This window comes from Odocoileus virginianus, chromosome 19 (assembly GCF_023699985.2).
Source record: "Odocoileus virginianus isolate 20LAN1187 ecotype Illinois chromosome 19, Ovbor_1.2, whole genome shotgun sequence".
NCBI classification, from domain to species: domain Eukaryota; kingdom Metazoa; phylum Chordata; class Mammalia; order Artiodactyla; family Cervidae; genus Odocoileus; species Odocoileus virginianus.
In genome coordinates, this window is record NC_069692.1 from 6,001,337 (window position 1) to 6,021,083 (window position 19,747).

Consider the following 19,747-nt stretch of genomic DNA (forward strand, 5'->3'; position numbering starts at 1 on the left):
GGTGGAAAGAATTCTCCTCTGAGGGTTGGAAACCATGTTTTCCAGTTTGGTATCTTATGCACATGGTGCTATCCAAAGAATCTGAAGAACTGGTTTGTACATAGAGCACTTTGGGAAACACAGCACCTCTTTTTTTTAAGTAGCTAATATTTACGAGTGTTTACTACATACTTATTCAAGCACTTAGCACTTATGCCATTTAATCCTTACCCCAAGCCTAGGAATTAGGCTTTATAAATACCTCAATTTTACTACTGAGGCAAGGATGCTAATTAACCTACCCAAGGTCACACTGAGCAAATGACAGTCACTGCTGTCAGGACCCCCTCCCACCACCACTGTCTTCTTTGCTAGCAGAACCCCAGTAGTTTGGGATGACTACAGGCCCACACTCCACCCCAGTCCCTGGGGAAAAAAAAAGACCTACACCCACCTTGCCTCTGGCATGCTCCTTCCTGGTATACACTTTCCCAGTCTCCCTTGTAGTTGGCCATGTGACCCAGTTCTGATCAAATAGGTTTAGACAGAAGTCCACTGGAGGGCTTCTGAGAAAGCTTTTCCTCTGTGATGTGTGTGCGTGCTAAGTCACTTCAGTCGTGTCCCACTCTCTGCGACCCTGTGGACTGTAGGCCACCAGGCTCCTCTGGACATGGGACTCTCCAGGCAAGAATGCCGGAGTGGGTTGCATGCACTCCTCCAGGGGATCTTCTCAACCCAGGGACTGAACCCATGGCACTGAGATCTCCTACTTTGGCAGGCAGGTTCTATACCACTAGCGACCTGGGAAGCCCTCCTCTGTGATAGAAGAAAGCATTTTTTTCTGCCTCCCTTCTTCCTCCTTGGGATGATAATCAATGACAGTGTCATCCTTTTGGCTCAGGCAGCCAGCCTGCAACCATGAGGCAACAAGCCCAAGGACAAAGGCTACACTGAGGATAGGAGATTGAAAAGTGGAATGTGTCCTGCATTTTGAGGATACTGCTAGATTGTTAGGGTAAACCTGGATTCACCTCCCTATCCTCGTCTTCTTATGTGATATTTCACATCAAATGTAAACTATTGCTGCTGGAAGTTTGTTACATTTAGCCAAACCTACAGTTGCATGTATATCCACTGTTATGGAACGGAAGTGGATTTTGGACACAGGAAGCCTGTTTCTATTTTAGGCTGACAGTTTGCTATTCGGTATCCCAGAATTCTATCTCCAACAGCACTTCCCACCCTCAACCTTGACTTCATATACCCGGTTGTTATTCCTAAGTGAGGGACAAAGGCAAAATGTAGCAAATTGTAGGAAACTACATACTGAGGAGATTTTGAACTATGGAAAATTTATTCTACTAAAACCAGAACAATAAGGGATACATATTGCAAGTAAACTTCAGTTCATACTACAGAGATTCTTGTCTCTGCATTGTTCACACAGAGCCACAGGCTTACCCACACTCACAGTTGTGCTTCTATCTAGGACTTAGTTGTTTCGTTGCTAACTTGTATCCAATTCTTTTACAACCCTGTGAACTGTAGCCCACTAGGCTCCTCTGTGGTGAGATTTGCCAGGCAATACTGGAGTGGGTTGCCATTTCCTTTCTTCGGTGGACCCAGGGATCAAACCTGGGTATCCTGCACAGACAGGTGAGGTCTTTACTACTGAATCATCTAGGCCTTTAGTTTGTACTAAAACTGTTTCTGTCCGTCCCTAACACACATGCTTTGTTTTATGAATCCTCATATTCCCAGCATCTAGTAGAGTGCCTGGTGTCAACTAGGATTTTGATAAATACCAATGCTATGGAAGTAAAACTGTATTATATCCTCTACTGAACACTTATTAAAGTCACCTGCATCTCAAGAATTACAGATAGATTAATATTTTCCAGGTCCTGAGAGATGATTTCTTAGAATTATGAAACATTTAAAGAAATTCAAATTGCTGAGGAGGGGAAGTTTGATAAGTTGCTAATAGACAGCCAATGCTGAAGTGCTCAACAAATAAACTAAACAGACGAGCTTTTAAAAAGCTACATGTTAACCATATGATCCTGCAATTCTATTCCTGGGCATATATCTGGAGAAAACTAATTAAAAAAGATACAATGAAAAAAAAAAAAAAAAAAGATACAATGACCGAGACATGAAATGTCACCAACAGAGAAATGAATAAAGAAGAATAGTACATACATACAATGGATTACTTGGCCTGATAAAAGAATAAAATAATGCCATTTGTAGCAACACAAGATAGACCTAGAGATTATCAAACTATAAATAAAGCAAGTCAGACAAAGATAAATATCGTAAGATATCACTCACATGTGGAATCTAATTTTCTAAAAATGATACAAATGAAATTATTTACAAAACAGAAACAGACACACAGCTATCACAAACAAACTTACCAAAGGGGAATAAAGTGGGGGGGATAAATCAGGAGCTTGAGATTGACATATACACACTATTATATATAAAATAGATAATAAGGACCTACTGTATATGACAAGAGCCTCTACTCAATATTCTTTAATAATCTATATGGAAAATAAATCTCAAAAAGAATGAATATATGTGTGTGTATAACTGAATCACTTTGCTGTATACCTGAAACTAACACAGCATTGTAAATCAATTATACCCCAATAACATTTTTTTAAATAAAAAAATAAAAAGCTACATGCTCTGGGAAGTATAAATTTGGTTCAAGTAAAATCAGGTTTTTCCACGCATTGTTCTCAGGGCGAGAAGAATTTAAAGGATTTTTCAAATATGTTTGGCTTATAACCAGAAAGCAATTAAGGAGTAGAGCTTCATTACATCATTAAGTGCTTCATTTTGTCATAAACTTAGTGATACCTGGGCCAGATCACAGCTTCCCAGTACAGTGAGTGCATTCATAGGGAAGTCTAGTTTCCTGACCTTGTTGTTAAATGGAATTCCACTTAATGCAAAAAATGCCTTCCTTCTCAAAGATGCTATTTAAAACCACTGGCTCTCATTGCAGTGGAGACCAAGGTAAAGTGATGCCTGCAACTTAAATTGCTTCTAAATAAACTAACTCGAGATGGATGCAAAGAACTGAGGAAAAGAAATGGTAATCTAATAAAGTAATCTATATTTTTTGTTGCTCTTTAATTTTACTTTCAGGAAAGAGTTGCAAAATTTAAAGGCAAAGACCTCATTGTTCTTTTTAAAATCATTATGGCTCAAGGTATTTAAAAGTACTACAAACAAATGTTAATCATTTCCATTCAATAGACCCTTTTAGAATCCTAGGGAAAGTAATAATAAAAAAATACCAATTGCTACAATACCACCTTATATTTGTTTAAGCTGTTTCATTTTCTCTAATTGTAGCTATATATAAACATTTTCTTATACTTGCTCTGTTGCAATTATTCTAAATGGCCTTTAAGCATGATGAGAAACTGTAATGAACTGAAAACTCATTAGCAATGTATTCATGAGGAATCAAAATAATTTCAGAATTCAACAACAACCTACATGTAAATTCTTGTTTATTACAGTATGGTATTCATTTATAAAGTAGTGAGCTAATAACCAAAACACTAGTCTGTTGGGAGTTCCTCTAACAGTGCTGCCTAGAATTACTTAAGCAACATTAACTTTAACCTTTGTTATGGTGATATTGTCTCCTGATCTGGAATGTAATCTTGAGGGGTGTGGTGGGGTTGGGGTGTGGGTATATATATATCTATGGGAAAGTGAAAGTGTTAATCGCTCAGTGGACTCTTTGTGACTCCATGGACTGTAGGCTGCCAGACTCTATCCATGGAATTCTCCAGGCAGGAATACTAGAGTGAGTAGCCATTCCCTTCTCCAAGGGATCTTCCCGGCCCAGGAATCTAACCCAGGTCTCCTGCATTACAGGCAGATTCTTTACTGTCTGAGCCACCAGGGAAGCCATACATGTATACGCTGCTGCTGCTAAGTCACTTCAGTCGTGTCCGACTCTGTGCGACCCCATAGACGGCAGCCCACCAGGCTCCCCCGTCCCTGGGATTCTCCAGGCAAGAACACTGGAGTGGGTTGCCATTTCCTTCTCCAATGCATAAAAGCGAAAAGTGAAAGTGAAGTCGCTCAGTCATGTCCGACTCTTCTCGACCCCATGGACTGCAGCCTACCAGGCTCTTCTGTCCATGCGATTTTCCAGGCAAGAGTACTGGAGTACTGAAGGCAATGAAGTGCCATTGCCTTCTCCGATATATGTATATACGTATCATTAAAAAAGTTGATTAGGAGAGTCTTACAAGATTAAAAAACAAAACACAATAAAAAGATTCTTTTCATCAAGTCCTAGCATACTCTTGCTCACTTTTCATCTTCCTGATTAGCCATAATCTCCAAGAGGGTAGGGACTGTTTGATCCACTGCTGAATCCTCAGCAGATAGCACAGCATCTGACACATACTGAATGACTCCAGCTGAAAGAAATGAACCGCACGCACGGTTTTCAGTCCTTCCTGTGGTCACCAGCAGACCTTAAGCTTCCTTGGTATAGTCCTAATAGTGCCCAAGATGGTGGCTTGTGCCAAACTTTTTTCAGATTCTAGTGGGAATAAGGTATTGGAGAAATGAAAGTGTTTTCTCCTGTTAGAGAGGCTGGGGAACCCTATTGATTTGGTTGAATATTAACTGATTCAAGAACAAGTCCTGGTGTGGAGGAAAAGGAAGACTCTAATACTGTTGGTGGGAAAGTGAATTGGAATAGCCACCATGAAGAACAGTATGGAGGGTCCTTAAAAACTGAAACTAGAATTACTATATGACCTAGCAATACAACTCCTGGGCATATACCTGGAGAAAACTATGGTTCAAAAAGATACATGCACCCTAATTTTCATAGCAGCACTATTCATAACAGCCAGGATGTGGAAGCAAACTAACTGTCTGTTGACAGATGAGTGGATAAAGAAGATGTGGTGCGCACATGCGCGTGCACACACACACGCACACATATGGAATGGAATATTACTCAGTCATAAAAAAGAATGAAATGCCATTTGCAGCAACATGGATGGACCCAGAGATTATCACACTAAGTGAAGTAAGCCAGAAGAGACAAATGTCATATGATATCATTTATATGTGAAATCTAAAAAAAAACCAAGACATACAAACAAACTTATTCACAAAACAGAGACTCATAGACATAGTAAACAAACTTATGGTTACCAAAGGGGAAGGGGTGGGGAGAGACAAATTAGGAGTTTGGGATTAACATATACCCACTGTTACATATATATATATATGAAATGATAAACCTACAAGGACCTACTGTATAGCACAGGGAACTATACTCAATATTTTGTAATAGCCTCTAAGAGAAGAGAATCTGAAAAAGAATATATGTGCATATGTATATATATAAGTATAAAAGTTATATATATGTACATATATATGTATATATATATATACATATACATCTGTATATGTATATATGTATAAAAGTTATATACACACATATATATATAACAGAATCACTGTGGTCAGAATACACCTGAAACTAGCACATTGTAAATCAACTGTACTTCAATTAAAAAAAAAAAAAGAATATGTCCTAAATGTTGGTTTCAAGCCTAATTCCTTGCTTTATGATTTACCTCCAGTTCCTAAACATGAGCGCTGAAACTTCCATCCAATTCAGGGATTGCTTCGTATGACTCTGTTAATTAAGATTTTATTTTATTAAGAATAGACAGAATGGGTCTGATGAAGCCACATAAAAGCACCGGATGAATTCTCTCATGAAATCCAAGCTGCCTGATTTGACTTTATGCCTGCTTCATTTCTCTAATATTCCTTTTATCTTAAGTATGTCCTCTAAACTTCATTAACATCAAAAAGATTTTGTTAAGTACTTTAACGGAACATGGCACTGTACAAAGAGGCTTATAAGAACCAGATTCTTGTTATTTAGCAAGTTCAAATCACAGACTTAAGACAGAAATATTTATAGGACTCACACGCTTTATGCAAATACAGGCCATTCCTTGATTTACTTTGTATGATTCATAACAGCTAATACTTCCTGAGTCCTAACTATGTCCCAGGCATTGTGTGAAAAGCACTTTCCTTAATCTTCTCCATGAAGTCCCCTAACAACAATGAGGAAGGGGAGACACTGGCAAGTTACATAAACCTTCCTTAGTTAGTTATTAGTCACTCAGTCACGTCTGACTCTTTGTAACCCTATGGACTGTAACCCCCAGGTTTCCCTGTCCATGGAATTCTCCAGGCAAGGATCTAACCCAGGTCTCCTGCATTGGGAAGGTCCTTAGGAAGGTCATCTAGCTGTGACACCAATCCAGGTTGGACTCCGAGGCCAGACCGGTTCTTTAACCACTCTGACCTACTCTTGCGCTTTGGCTTATAACCTCCTCTCCCACAATCTATCGCCTACTAACAGCCAACTACGCTCACTCAGCTTTCACAGCAGCTGCTGCCTGCAGCAGGGCACGGATTGTGGCAGGCATGGTGTGGAGACCGACCTTCCTTAAAAAGTGAAATTCTTGGCTAGCCAGATAGCATTGGATTAAGTGCTGTTAAAAATAGGGCAATCTTTGACTTCCCTGGCGATCCAGTGGTTAAGACTCTGTGATTCTAATGTAGAGGATGTGGATTTGATCCTTGGTCAGGGAACTAAGATCCCACATGCCTGCCACATGGTGCGGCCAAAAAAAAAAAAAAAAAAGAACAGGGCAGCCCTGACAACACAGAATTATCAATCAGACGCAATTCTACTCTAAAAATAAAATCTGGACAGTTGGGACTCCAGACTGTTTCAAAGAGCTCTTCATTTAACCTGTAGGGAAACCTTAATGAGAGTGTTTCTGCTCCCTGGCCCCCCTGCAAGCTTCTGTCCTCATTCATCCCCTATTTCCCCTCACCCTCCAGTTAGAAAAGACTAGATCGTTGCCTCTACTGCCTCATTAGCCATCAGGGCTCCGGCCTCTGCCATCTGACTTCTGCCTCCACCCTCCTGCTGGAAGCGCTCTCCCAAACGTCAGCAATGATAACAGACCATCATTATAATAATACCCAGTGGTTTCTGTGGCTTAACTGGGCTCCAAACCCCATACTTGGAGCTTTCTTTACACTGGAAAAACCAGGAGAACCTCACGGCTGTACGGTTTTGGCTTGGTTGGCTCGATTTTTAAAAATCAAGTCAGTATTCAAAGATCAGAACATCTTAGACAAAAGTCTGTATTTTGAGCGATGCTGTCCAGTTTGCTACAGTCCTCACGGTGAATATATGTACACTTGGATCTATCCCACCACTCTTATTTATGTCACCTGCCTGACTCCCTATATGAGCAGTATTTACTGTCCGTGTCCTATGTGGATAATCTGGTTGGGACTGTGTAGCTGCCAGGAAAAGAGATATTATACACCTTAAACTTACAGAATGTTATATGTCAATAAAACTAAGGAAAAAACCCACATTCGCCAGATGGTCTATCATGACTTGTAAAAACCATCAAGTCCTAGACAAGGCAGGACCACCTTCTGCGATGTCCAATGGCCCACTCCATTTTCTGAGCTGTCGTTAAGTTTCAGCCACCTGCCCTATTTGCAGACTTGCCTTGTCATATCGGCACTGAATGCTCTCTGTGCTATGATACCCTGGGGCTGATCCTGGACACTTAAATTATACCCCAGGTTGCTTTTTACTCTTCCGTCACTCTCTGGGTCTCAGCTCCATCCTGGCTGCTGGGGGTTGCTGGACTGCTGGCACTTTATCCTGCATACAAGCTCTGGAGACAACCTTCTTCACTGAGGGTGTTCAAAAACAGAGCGTGCTCTGACCAGAGTAATCTTCTCAAAGTATAGTTCTGATTGGATCCTTCTCTTCCTCAGAATGCTTACAAATTAAGTACAAACTTCTCAGTTAAGGCAGATAGGGTTGTAAAAACACAGAACCCTACTTGGGATGACTCAGGTCAGATTTATGACATGGATACAGGAATATTACACAGGCCTCCAGAGCAAAGATCAGGAACAGGCTGAACCATAAACAGAGACTGGCAAACTTTCTCTGTAAAGGACTACAGAATAAACATACTAGGTTTTGCAAGTTATCTGGTTTCTGACACTCTGCCAGAGACAACAGGAAAAGTAGTGTGTTCTAATAAAACTTTATTTACAAAATAGACAACCAGCTGGATTTGACACAGAGGCCAGAGTTTTAGGGTCCCTGGGCTCAAGCATTATCAGAACTCACCGAAACATCTCTGTCATCCTCCACACACCTACTTTGTTGTTCTTTTCCTACCAACTACCATCCTTAGCATCTCTGGTTCTCATGTTGGAAAATGGCTTCTAAAAGCACTGAGCTTCCAGGTCACAAAACACTTCCAGGTCAAGTGTTCTCACTCTTTCTTGATCCTCATTCTAAATTCTTCGGGCAGAGATGTGGCCAGGCCTTTCTTGAGTCAGATACTTACCCTGAGACTAATCAGCTGTGGCCAGGAGTTTGGGTCTTGCTTTATGAACCAGGAGGGTGTTGGGAACCCCATCCCCAAAATCTCTTAGATCAAAGCAGAAGAACAGATTTCAGAAAAGGGCAAGGAGTTGGGCAGACAAGTCAGTGAGAGTCCCTGTCTGCATTCATCCAAAGCTGTATTTTCAGCATTGTCCCCTATTAGAACCCTGATGTTCCTTCTTGAAGTAAAACGAACCGCTTGCTGTTCCTGTGGACCCTGTATATTCCATCCTGGATGTGTGAACTCAGCCGCCTCCCACTCTTTGTGACCTCATAGACTGCAGCTGGCCAGGCTCCCCAGTCCACAGGATTTTCCAAGCAAGAATACTAGAGGGAGCTGCCATTTCCTTCTCTAATATTCCATCCTGTATCCCTTCCATCTGCTCGCAGAAATTCTACTCATCTTTAAACACTCTTCTAGAAGGCCATCTTTTGCCCTCTCTTTTTTTTATATCCACACAACTCTATTGGTATAGTGTGTCTTGTCTCATTGCTATTTCTGTATCTGACTTTTTTGTTTTGCAGTCAATAGATGCTCTGCTGACTGAGGAAAGGACTTATTCAGCATTTCATGCACTCTGGTACCTGTCAGAGCACAGGCTTTGAGTTCTCATTTGTTGAGTTTAACCATATCCTCAAAGCTGAATAATTGCAAACGGAAGAAATTTAGACTTTCTGAAGTTCCATCGATACAGGAAATATGGTATCTACCTTGAAGAAAATTATGTTTCAAGATATAAACATTCATTTCCACATTTAGGGTAGCCAAATTAAAGTACATGTGCAGAGAAAGATTATTTACAGCCAGGAAAATGTATATTTGAAATTGTCTAATAGTAAGAAGAAATAAAGTCACATTAAAATTGTCTTTTCCGTTACTGTACTAAATAGAAAACGGTATACTACAGACATGACTTCCGATAAATAATAGGGAGGGTTATACACTGAAGTAATCAAAATCGCTCTAAAAAACAAATACTCCAAAACCATTAATGTTTATGAAAGAATTTTACCAAAGAGCCAGAGGCTTCATCATCTTATCTCTTTCTTCCTAGAACTATTAATTAACATTGTTCCCAGAACTCTGCTAAAACTCCCCTGCTGAAAGGAAGACAGTAAATACAGGACTGCAGAGAAAACTGGTTCATTCTTCAGGAACTGTGAGAGGCTTGCGCTTTTGTGAAACAGAACACACTTGCTGAAGAACTATTTCTAAACTGTTAGAAACTACCTAAAAGCTTTTTTATTTTAGCAGCATCCTCCTGGGAGACTGCGCTGGAATGTGCAGCAGGTCTGAAAACGGCACAGATTTGGCTCAAATCTGTAAATACTAGGTGCACGGAGCCCGAGCCATTGTGTAGGGAAGCGGGGTGGGGCGGGCGGGGTCCCGATTCTCGATGTTGATTAGTAGGATTCTAATTTCGCTTGGGGCTTATTATTTTTTTTTTTTCTACGACAATTACAGCTTCGCTAGAAAAATAAAATATCGGTTGTGCTCTCGCTTGGGTTTCTAATTTTCAGCGTCTACCGAAAAAGAAAACCTCGTATTTATTCCCCAAGAATTACCCTTCTGCAATCTGCTGAGCCGCTGGGAAAACAGGAGCGCACAGCCCCACCGCGCCCCCCGACCCCGTCCCCACCGCGGCCACCTCCCAGCCGCCCAGTCCACCCCACGCGCGACCCGGAGACGATGGGTCTCCGAGGCATCACTGTTGTCTGTTGACGTTTCTAGGTGTGGGGAATGCTCCAAACCAGTAAACCACTATACACAGAACCCCAGCTCGGACACCGAACCAAGCTATCCTCGCTATCTTTCCTTTCTCCCCGGCCTCCGCCCGCCAGGATCCTTGCCACCCCTCGCACAGTGTCTCCCGGCACCTGCGCGCGCCCGGGAAGCAGGCTCAGGGACGAGGCGGCGGGAAGGAGCCCGGCGACGGCCACTCTGGGGAGCGGCCCGGACTACAACTCCCATCACGCCCCGCAGCCGGCTCCCTCCCCGGCCCGGCCCCGCCTCCCTACCTCGGCCGGCGGTCGGGCAGAGCCGAGCTTTTATCTGCAGACCGGTCGACCGGGCGGGCTCCCGGTCCCTGCCGTCTCCCCAGTCGCGAGCGCTGTGCAGGGCAGCGAGGAAGGCGGCGGCTCCTAGGCGAGTTCTGCCTACGCGTCCCCGCCAGCCCGGAGCCCGCGGGGGGCGCAGAAGGTCCGTCCCGACCCGGCGAGAGGATGGTCATCCGCGTGTTCCTCGCCTCCTCCTCGGGCTTCGTGGCGGTGAGCACGTAGGGGACCGGCCGCGGGCCGGGGTCGGGTCCCGCGGGGCAAGGGGGTGCGGGTCCCGCGGGAGACGGGCGGCGCTCGCCCCTGTGCGTCTCGGGGCGGCGGGAGCCCGCGCCCGGCAGGTGATCCATCTCCCTCGGACGACAATGAACGGGGCGGGGAGCCAGGGTGGGTGTGTGTTGGGGTGGGGGGACCCCGGACTCACCCCACATGCCTACCCTGCACGGTCCGAGAGGGAGACCGGGAAGTGGATTCGGCGGGAAGCCCCCGGCTCTCGTCGGGAGGCTCGTGGATTTTGGAGAGGGGTGGTCAGAGAGCTTCGGGCGGGGGGCCCGGGGGGGGGGGGGTCCCACTTACCTTGATGGGCTTGACCGGTTTGGGACTTTCAGCCTGGTTCCGTTTGGTACGGGAGCTTGTTAAGCTGCTTGGTTTGCTCACCTAGCTCCTGAATGGAACAAGTTTAAGTGGAACTTGCTCTCCACCCTCTGTGCCCCGCCGCCAAGCACGTTACTTCAGCTTTATACCTGCGCGGAGAGAATGGTAAACCAGGTTTGTCCTGCTGTGCCAGGGCTTTTTTCTTTCTCGCCTAAGATGCTATAAATATGTTTGCATTTATATGTAAATATGGTGTGACTGGTTCATTTTCCCCTATAATGCTGCGCTCAATTTCATCTTGGGGGTGTCAATTGTGGTCTCTTCAATTATTTTAAGCTATTTTGTTTGGTCCGATGTTCTCGAATTTTCTTTTTCTTTTTTTTTAGGGAGAAGTTACATAGCTAGATGTCAGACTTTAAGGAAAAATTCAGTAATAATAGCTCACTGAGTAAGATATCTAGCAGTATGTTTTCCATGATTATTAAGATTTGGTTACCTTTAGCTGCGTTAAGCTGTAGATTTCAGGGGCTCTCTAGTGAGATACAGAGTTAAATACATCAAAAAGTGCGGTATTGATTGTTTCAAATTTAGTCCGGCCAGTTGGTTGCCTGCCCGGAGGGTCAACTAGGTTTTCCCCAAATTTGTTTCAGAAGGCAGGTTCGATGGAGAATCGAAGAAAATGTCATTTGCAACATAACACTGAAGTTTTTTATTTTAAAAAGAATTAACTTGTGGTAGAAAAAAAGGCCCCCTTTTGTATTAGTAACAGGAGATGGGAAACTCCAGCTTATCTTTATATGCAGAAATGTTCCGGTCCCCAGACTCCTGATAGTTTTGGTGTTGCTTGCTCTCTGGGGCTGCTTAGTCATACCTGCCTTTTATAGATCCCTCCACTGCTTCACCGAAGCTACACTTCATGTGTTTGGAAACCCATAGAGTTTCGTGGATAGATTTTTTTCACAGTCACTCCTTCATAAGAGTACTACAAAGCTTTTGGTTTCACCATCAACTTGCATGCTCCCATACTTACTGCAATAGTATTTCATTGACTTTATAGTATTGATATGAAGAAGCCGATGTTATCTATGTTGGACAAGTCAGAGTCAAAATTCTGAGGTCATTACTTGGCTTATCCTTCAGTAGGTAGTATATCAAGAGAGTTCTGGAACCCTGCATCTCTGTTTGCTTATTTCCATTAACAGATATTTATTGCCTGTCTGCTATGTGCCTTTTTAATTTTTAAATTTAATGATGGGTGTTTTGCACATGAAGCTAGACCTGAGAGAACCCAGGCAGGCTCTGATGAGCAGAGTGAGCTTGGTTGAAGTACCTCATCTCTGCCTGAGTTTCTCATTGATAGAATGAAGAGCTGTGATGAAAAACTCAGCATTCCACTCTAGCTTTAAAGTACTTTGATTTAATTAGTTGGATAAATGCGGATAAATCCTCATAACAGCTTCTTTCACATTGACAATATACATGCTAGTATCAAAGTGAATTTTTTTCCCTTTGGTGTTTTACTGGGATCCCCTCACTGCCCCACCCAGTTTGTGTTCTAACAGATAAGGTTTGAGCTGGAAGACATACTCTGTTATCACGTACCATATGTGCAGCCCGTGAACACTAATTATCTATTTTAATGTACCTGATCTTTTTGGGTCTCAGACAATCCTCAGTCACTGAATCTCTCCACTTGTAATATTATCTCCTCTATCCCTGCACAGTTTTTCTGTAGTTAATATACCATGGATACTTTTGGTAATGAGAAGTTTCTGCTTATATGCAAGAATAGTGATTTCTAAGAGATAATGAGGTTGTTTAGGTCAGCTGCTGAGCAGTAGAGGCTCCCTGGGGCTTATGGCATTATGCTGTATTGAGCTGGGAGGGCATAGCAGGGTTTTCCCTCCAGCAGTGTTGAACTGACCATTACTCTGTTTTATCCAGTGGCCAACCATGACCAGCAAGTGCGTGGGAGAAAGAATATTTTGATTCCTAAGTCAGTTTGGTTTTAGTTGAAGTTGATTAAACCACACGGAAGTAATGTGACTGAATGTAGACTTGGCTAAGTAAGTCCCAGGAGTTTCCAAAAAGATGCTCTGCCCCAGTCCACAATAGATTTAAATAAACTGTTTAGGGAAAACCCTCATATCTTGTTCTGATTTCCCTGAGCTCTCCAGCTTCAACACCTAACAGTGGTAATTGGAATAATTAACACCAAAAGGTTAATTGCCATTTTCTCTTCCTCAGCTCAGTGTAAAATCTGCTTTTATAGGAAATAAAAGCAATGCCACATTATTATGCTGTGGCTACCTGAAAATCAGATTTCTTATCCAGCTGTCATTCATATCGTAGTGAAGGGCATTTTCTTTCAGTCCTAAGAAAATACCGTAGAAGTGCTGTTTTAAGACGTCTTGATTTATTTTGGTTGTATACCCAGCAGGGGTGATCTTGGTAACTTTATCCAGGAAATGTATTATTAATGTGACATTTTAAAAAACTTTATTTTGTATTGGAGTATAGATAATTACAGTGCTGTGATAGTTTCGTATAGTTTTCACACAAAAACTATGGACGGCAAAGTGGACGGGAAAGGGACTCAGCCATACATATACATGTGTCTTTTATTGAAAAACATTGAAATCAGCCAGTTATTTCATATTCATTATTTTATTCATTCAGCAAGCATTTTCTAAGTGTCTGCTGCTTGCCCAACTCTGTAAGGACAAGAATTGCCTGGGCTAGGAAATTCTTTTGGGAATTGGAGGAGCAGAGGGTGTGGTTTCTATGTCCTCAAAGAATTCAGGTGGGGATCACGCCCGGGAGATAAGATAGGAAAGGTGAAACCGGCAGTAATAAAGTACAACCCAAGGACACAGGCCTCTTTCGGGAACATTCTTAACAGAGATGGAAATAATATAGGCGGCAGAGGGATGCGTTGCAGGATGTCAGATAAGGAGGAGATGTGCCAGAAGCCATCAAATATGCATGTGGGAGCCTCAGGCAGATGGTGGAGAGAGGAACTGACTTGGATTTGGAACGGAGGGGAGAGTGCCCAAGCCCACCGTGTTCAGGCTGGAGACGGGGAGCCTTAGATGGGAGGGGGCAGGCTGCAGGGTTCCCTGTGGCCCTCTCTTGAGGACAGGGCAGACTCTGAGAAGTGTTAGTCGCTCGGTCATGTCTGACTCTGTGACCCCATGGACTGTAGCCCACCAAGCTCCTCTGTCCATGGGATTCTCCAGGCAAGAATACTGGAGTGGGTAACCATTCCTTTCTCCAGGGGATCTTCCTGCCCTGGGATCGAACCTGGGTCTCGTACATTGCAGGCAGATTCTTTATGCCTAAGCCACCAGGGACGCCCACGATAACAACGTCCAGAGTGCTTAGCTTCTCAGAGGCGTCTTCAAAATCTGCAGCTGATGTCTGGACCCTTTGTCCCCAGGGAGGAAGGTGTGATCTCATGGGGAAGGACCCCGGGATATGATTTCAGGTTCTTTACCTTCCTGCCTGTCTTGACTGATATTTCTCTAAAAGGAGGGAAAGCTTTTCACTCTTTAAAGTCCTTGGGCTCCAGTGTTGGGGCTGGCAGAATACCGAGAGATTTTCTCATGAAGTCCAATCGCCTCACGTCACTGAGAAGGAATATGGGCTGAGAGAATAAGTGACCTGTTCTGAGGTCATTTGTGTCAGTCAGAGCCGAGCTGAGGGTTAAATGAGTCCGGTCACCTGACTCCTGAATGTGTGTGTGGGCCCGGAGTGTATTCTTGCCTCGATGGACTCATTCATATGTTAATCACTGAAAACCAACTGAGTTCCAGGCTCTGTCGACAAAGCTCTGTATAGTTTTTCCAGTAGTCAAGTATGGATGTGAGAGTTGGACCGTAAAGAAGGCTGAGTGCTAAAGAATTGATGCTTTTGAACTGTGGTGTTGGAGAAGACTCTTGAGTGTCCCTTGGACTGCAAGGAGATCAAATTGGTCAATTTTAAGGGAAATCAACCCTGAATATTCATTGGAAGGACTGATGCTGAAGCTCCAATACTTTGGCCACTGATGCAAAGAGCCGACTCGTTGGAAAAGACCCTGATGCTGGGAAGGATTGAAGGCAGGAGGAGAAGGGACGACAGAGGATGAGATGTTGGATGGCATCACCAACTTGATGGACATGAGTTTGAGCAAACTCTGGGAGATGGTGAAGGACAGGAAAGGCTAGCGTGCTGCAGTCCATGGGGTTGCAGAGTCAGACACAACTGAGCGACTGAACAACAACCAGGCTCTGTGAGGTGCTGTTATGTGCTAGGTGTATACCACGGTCAGGAGAACACAGACTGCCTAACGGCATAGATCAGTGCTGACGCCCCACCGCTCGGAGACTTGGACTGAAAACCATTTCTCCAAGGAGAACACAGAGCTGATGCTGGCCTGGGGGATGTTTCCATGGGACAAGGTGAAATGAGCCTGACAGCAGTAGTATATCGCTGGATGTTGGACAGGACAGTCAGTGGGAGGAAAATGTACAGAGAAATGGGAAGCAGAGTTGGAAGACGTGGACCTTTGTCCACAGCTGCAGCGCTGTTTTCAAGTGAGGGTGGGAGTGGAGGGGAAATGTAGGAACTGTCCTTAGAGTTCTCTTGTTCTTTTGAGCTTAGAAAGGCATTTTGTTTTGCCTGAGTTATAACTATTTGAAACAGGCAGTGATCTGTTCCATCTCCACAGGATGTATCATGAAGCTTTATTTGTGTAAGGGAACCTCTGAAAGGAGTTCCAATGTAAATCAGGATGTGACCATGTAAAACAGACTGAGTATTAAATCTTCAGTTCAGTTCAGTTCAGTCGCTCAGTCGTGTCCGACTCTTTGCGACCCCAGGTTGCAACTGCTGCAACCCTGCAGCACGCCAGGCCTCCCTGTCCATCACCAACTCCTGGAGTTTACTCAAACTCATGCCCATCGAGTCGGTGATGCCATCCAGCCATCTCATCCTCTGTCGTCCCCTTCTCCTGCCCTCAATCCCTCCCAGCATCAGGGTCTTTTCCAATGAGTCAGCTCTTCGCATGAGGTGGCCAAAGTATTGGAGTTTCAGTTTCAGCATCAGTCCTTCCAATGAACACCCAGGACTGATCTCCTTTAGCGTGAACTGGTTGGATCTCCTTGCAGTCCAAGGGACTCTCAAGAGTCTTTTCCAACACCACAGTTCAAAAGCATCAATTTTTCGGCGCTCAGCTTTCTTCACAGTCCAACTCTCACATCCATACATGACCACTGGAAAAACCATAGCCTTGACCAGACAGACCTTTGTTGGCAAAGTAATGTCTCTGCTTTTTAATATGCTATCTAGGTTGGTCATTACTTTCCTTCCAAGGAGTAAGTGTCTTTTAATTTCATGGCTGCAGTCACCATCTGCAGTGATTCTGGAGCCCCCCAAAATAAAGTCTGACACTGTTTCCACTGTCTCCCCATCTATTTCCCATGAGGTGATGGGACCAGATGCCATGATCTTAGTTTTCTGAATGTTGAGCTTTAAGCCAACTTTTTCACTCTCCTCTTTCACTTTCATCAAGAGGCTTTTTAGTTCCTCTTCACTCTTTGCCATAAAGGTGGTGTCATCTGCATATCTGAGGTTATTGATATTTCTCCCGGCAATCTTGATTCCAGCTTGTGCTTCTTCCAGCCCAGCGTTTCTCATGATGTACTCTGCATATAAGTTAAATAAGCAGGGTGACAGTATACAGCCTTAACGTACTCCTTTTCCTATTTGGAACCAGTCTGTTGTTCCATGTCCAGTTCAAACTGTTGCTTCCTGACCTGCATACAGGTTTCTCAAGAGGCAGGTCAGGTGGTCTGGTATTCCCATCTCTTTCAGAATTTTCCACAGTTTATTGTGATCCACACAGTTGAAGGCTTTGGCATAGTCAATAAAGCAGAAATAGATGTTTTTCTGGAACTCTCTTGCTTTTTTGATGATCCAGCGGATATTGGCAATTTGATCTCTGGTTCCTCTGCCTTTTCTAAAACCAGCTTGAACATCTGGAAGTGACTCTAATCCCAGAAAGAGCTGGTGAGGGTAAGCCTGGACTTGCTAGGATCTTTAATTCAATCCTGAGCCACGTGGCAGGGTTGATTCCCATCTTACAGGTGGAGAGGCTGAAGGTAACCGACCTGATTGAGACCATTTGCAGTTGATGGTGGGACCTTGAGTCAGAGTCTGGCTGGCAGGTGGCTCTACAGCTTCTGGAGCCGAGTTTCTCCACTCTGGGCGCTGTCATGTCCTTGATGAAATGGAAGTGCCAGGGGATGCTCGACATCCTGCAGCGTCCTGGACAGTTGCCTGAAAGAGCTGCCACATGCAAAATGCCAGTGGTACCGGGCAAGAACTATTCCTGAAGGGCTTTGGTGGCGGGGTTGGGGGGGGGGTGCTGTGGAATGACTTTAGGGAATTGGTGGGAGCATATAAGAAATGATTAGAAGAAACAGGAATAAGGTGGGGACACAGGGACAAAGTTGAAAGAGAATGTCAGGCTGGGAAGACTTGTGTGTTGGTTTTCTACGGCTGCCATCACCAAAGTACCAAGAACTGTGGGGCTTAGGCAACAGACATTTGTCTCAACGTGGTGAAAGTCAAGATCAGGGTGTTGGTCTGGTTGCTTCCTTTCAAGGGCTGTGAAGGAGACTGCGCCATGGTTCTCGCCTACCTTCTGATGGCTTGCTGGAAGTCTTTGATATTCCTTGGCGTGTAGATTATCCTTTATATCTGTCTTCATGTCCACATGGCATTCCCCTTGTGTGTATGTCTTTGTCTGCATTTCCTCTTTTTATATTGAACTTCAGCCTACCCTTTGGACCTAATTTTGACTTGATCATTTGCAAAATAGGGTCACATTCACAAGTACTATGGGCTAGGACTTCAGCATCTTTTGGGGGGACACAACCCAGTTCCCATAACAGCATGCAAGTTGAAGGTTGAATAGAAGTACCAATTGATGGCTCTTCCTGCCTTTAATTGGAAAGACTACGGGCGAATTTCCTGAATCCTAAAGTCAGCAGCAGGGTATGAAATTTTAGTCATTGTATACACTAAGGTCCATTGCTAGCGAGGGAGATTTTTCATCATCCCAAGTGAAGACCTGACCTCAGTTTTTCTAGTTCATTCTAATATTTCCGAAATTTGACATCTTTTTTCCGTTCTGTGGTATTTTAAATTTGTAAATATAATCAAGGGCATGGACTCCTTTACGAAATTAGGGACTTTGAAAAATCTGTTTGCATTAGGACACTTTAAATAAATATTCCATTCTGTTTGAGGAAACTAAAGTTTGACAGCTGTTTATAAAAGTATGAGGTGGTTTCCATGTCTCAGGAATGTAAGTCTAGTTGTCTTGCTTTTTTCTGTGTTTTTCAATTTTTTGATCAAAACCAGAGAATAACTATTCTGAAACAAACCCCAGCGGTTGTGCAGGAAGCAGTGAGACACTACCACTAAAGAACATTTCTTCCTCAGATTTTTTCATGTTTAAAAAGTTCTGAAATGAATTGCATGCTTTTCTTTTGTCAGTAAAGTTAGGAATGGGTGACAGAATAGGAAAAAATCTAAATTAGCTATGACAAACCTAGACAGCATATTAAAAAGCAGAGACGTCACTTTGCCAGCAAAGGTCCATATAGTCAAAGCTATGGCTTTTCCAGTAGTCATGTATGGATGTGAGTTGGACCATAAAGAAGGCTGAGTACTGGAGAATTAATGCATTTGAACTGTGGTGCTGGAGAGGAGTCTTGAGAGTCCTTTGAACAGCAAGGAGATGAAACCACTCAATCCTAAAGGAAATCAGCCCTGAATTTGTTCATTGGAAGGAGTGACGCTGAAGTAGAAGCTCCAGTATTTTGGCCACTTGATGTGAAAAGCCGACTCATTGGAAAAGACCCTGATGCTGGGAAAGACTGAACGCAGGAAGAGAAGGGGGCAGAAGAGGATGAGATGGGTGGATGGCATCATCAGGTCAATGGATATGACTTTGAGCAAGATCTGGGAGATGGGGAAGGACAGGGAAGCCTGGTGTGCTGCAGTCCATGGGGCCGCAAAGTGGCAGACACAACTGAGTGACTGAACAGCAGCAAGATTCTTAGTGAATGTGTCATGTTAAGAAAAAAGTAATTTATTTTTTGCTGCACTGGGTCTTCGCTGCTTTTTCACAACTTTGTGTAGTTGCTGTGAGCGGGGGCTACTCTTCATTGAGGTGTGTGGGCTTCTAATTCCTATCCACTGTGCCGCTTTTAACATAAAAATTTAGCATGATTTAATGATTGTTGTATGTGAAAGTTTGAAACATTTATTTGAAATGCATATTTGGGGAAAAAAATGGGATCATTTTTTAGTTTAGAAATTATTAGTTTAGCTGCCAAATGTTTTTAAAAAATTTGCCCCCCCCCCAAACTCTAAACTCAGAAGGAGACCCTTTTAGGTTTTATGTTTTTTGGTACAGATTGCTTTTATTAAATAGGTGTTAATTAAATATTAAATAGGTGTTTTATTAAATAGGTGTTAGTTTAGCCGCAGGGTTAGTTAGAAACGTTATCATTTAAATCACATCCCTGTATTCATTATTTTTCT

The 19,747-nt window shown here is 43.4% G+C and overlaps 1 protein-coding gene across 1 annotated transcript in view; it reads left to right on the forward strand.

Annotated features, from left to right (window-relative positions):
• Window positions 1-19,747, forward strand: part of SH3BGRL2 (SH3 domain binding glutamate rich protein like 2) — a 91,968-nt gene that overhangs the window by 9,530 nt on the left and 62,691 nt on the right. Inside the window, exon 2 of the mRNA XM_020899248.2 lies at window positions 10,273-10,768. Coding sequence (XP_020754907.2) covers window positions 10,273-10,768 — 496 coding nt within the window. The remainder of the gene's footprint in view (window positions 1-10,272; window positions 10,769-19,747) is intronic.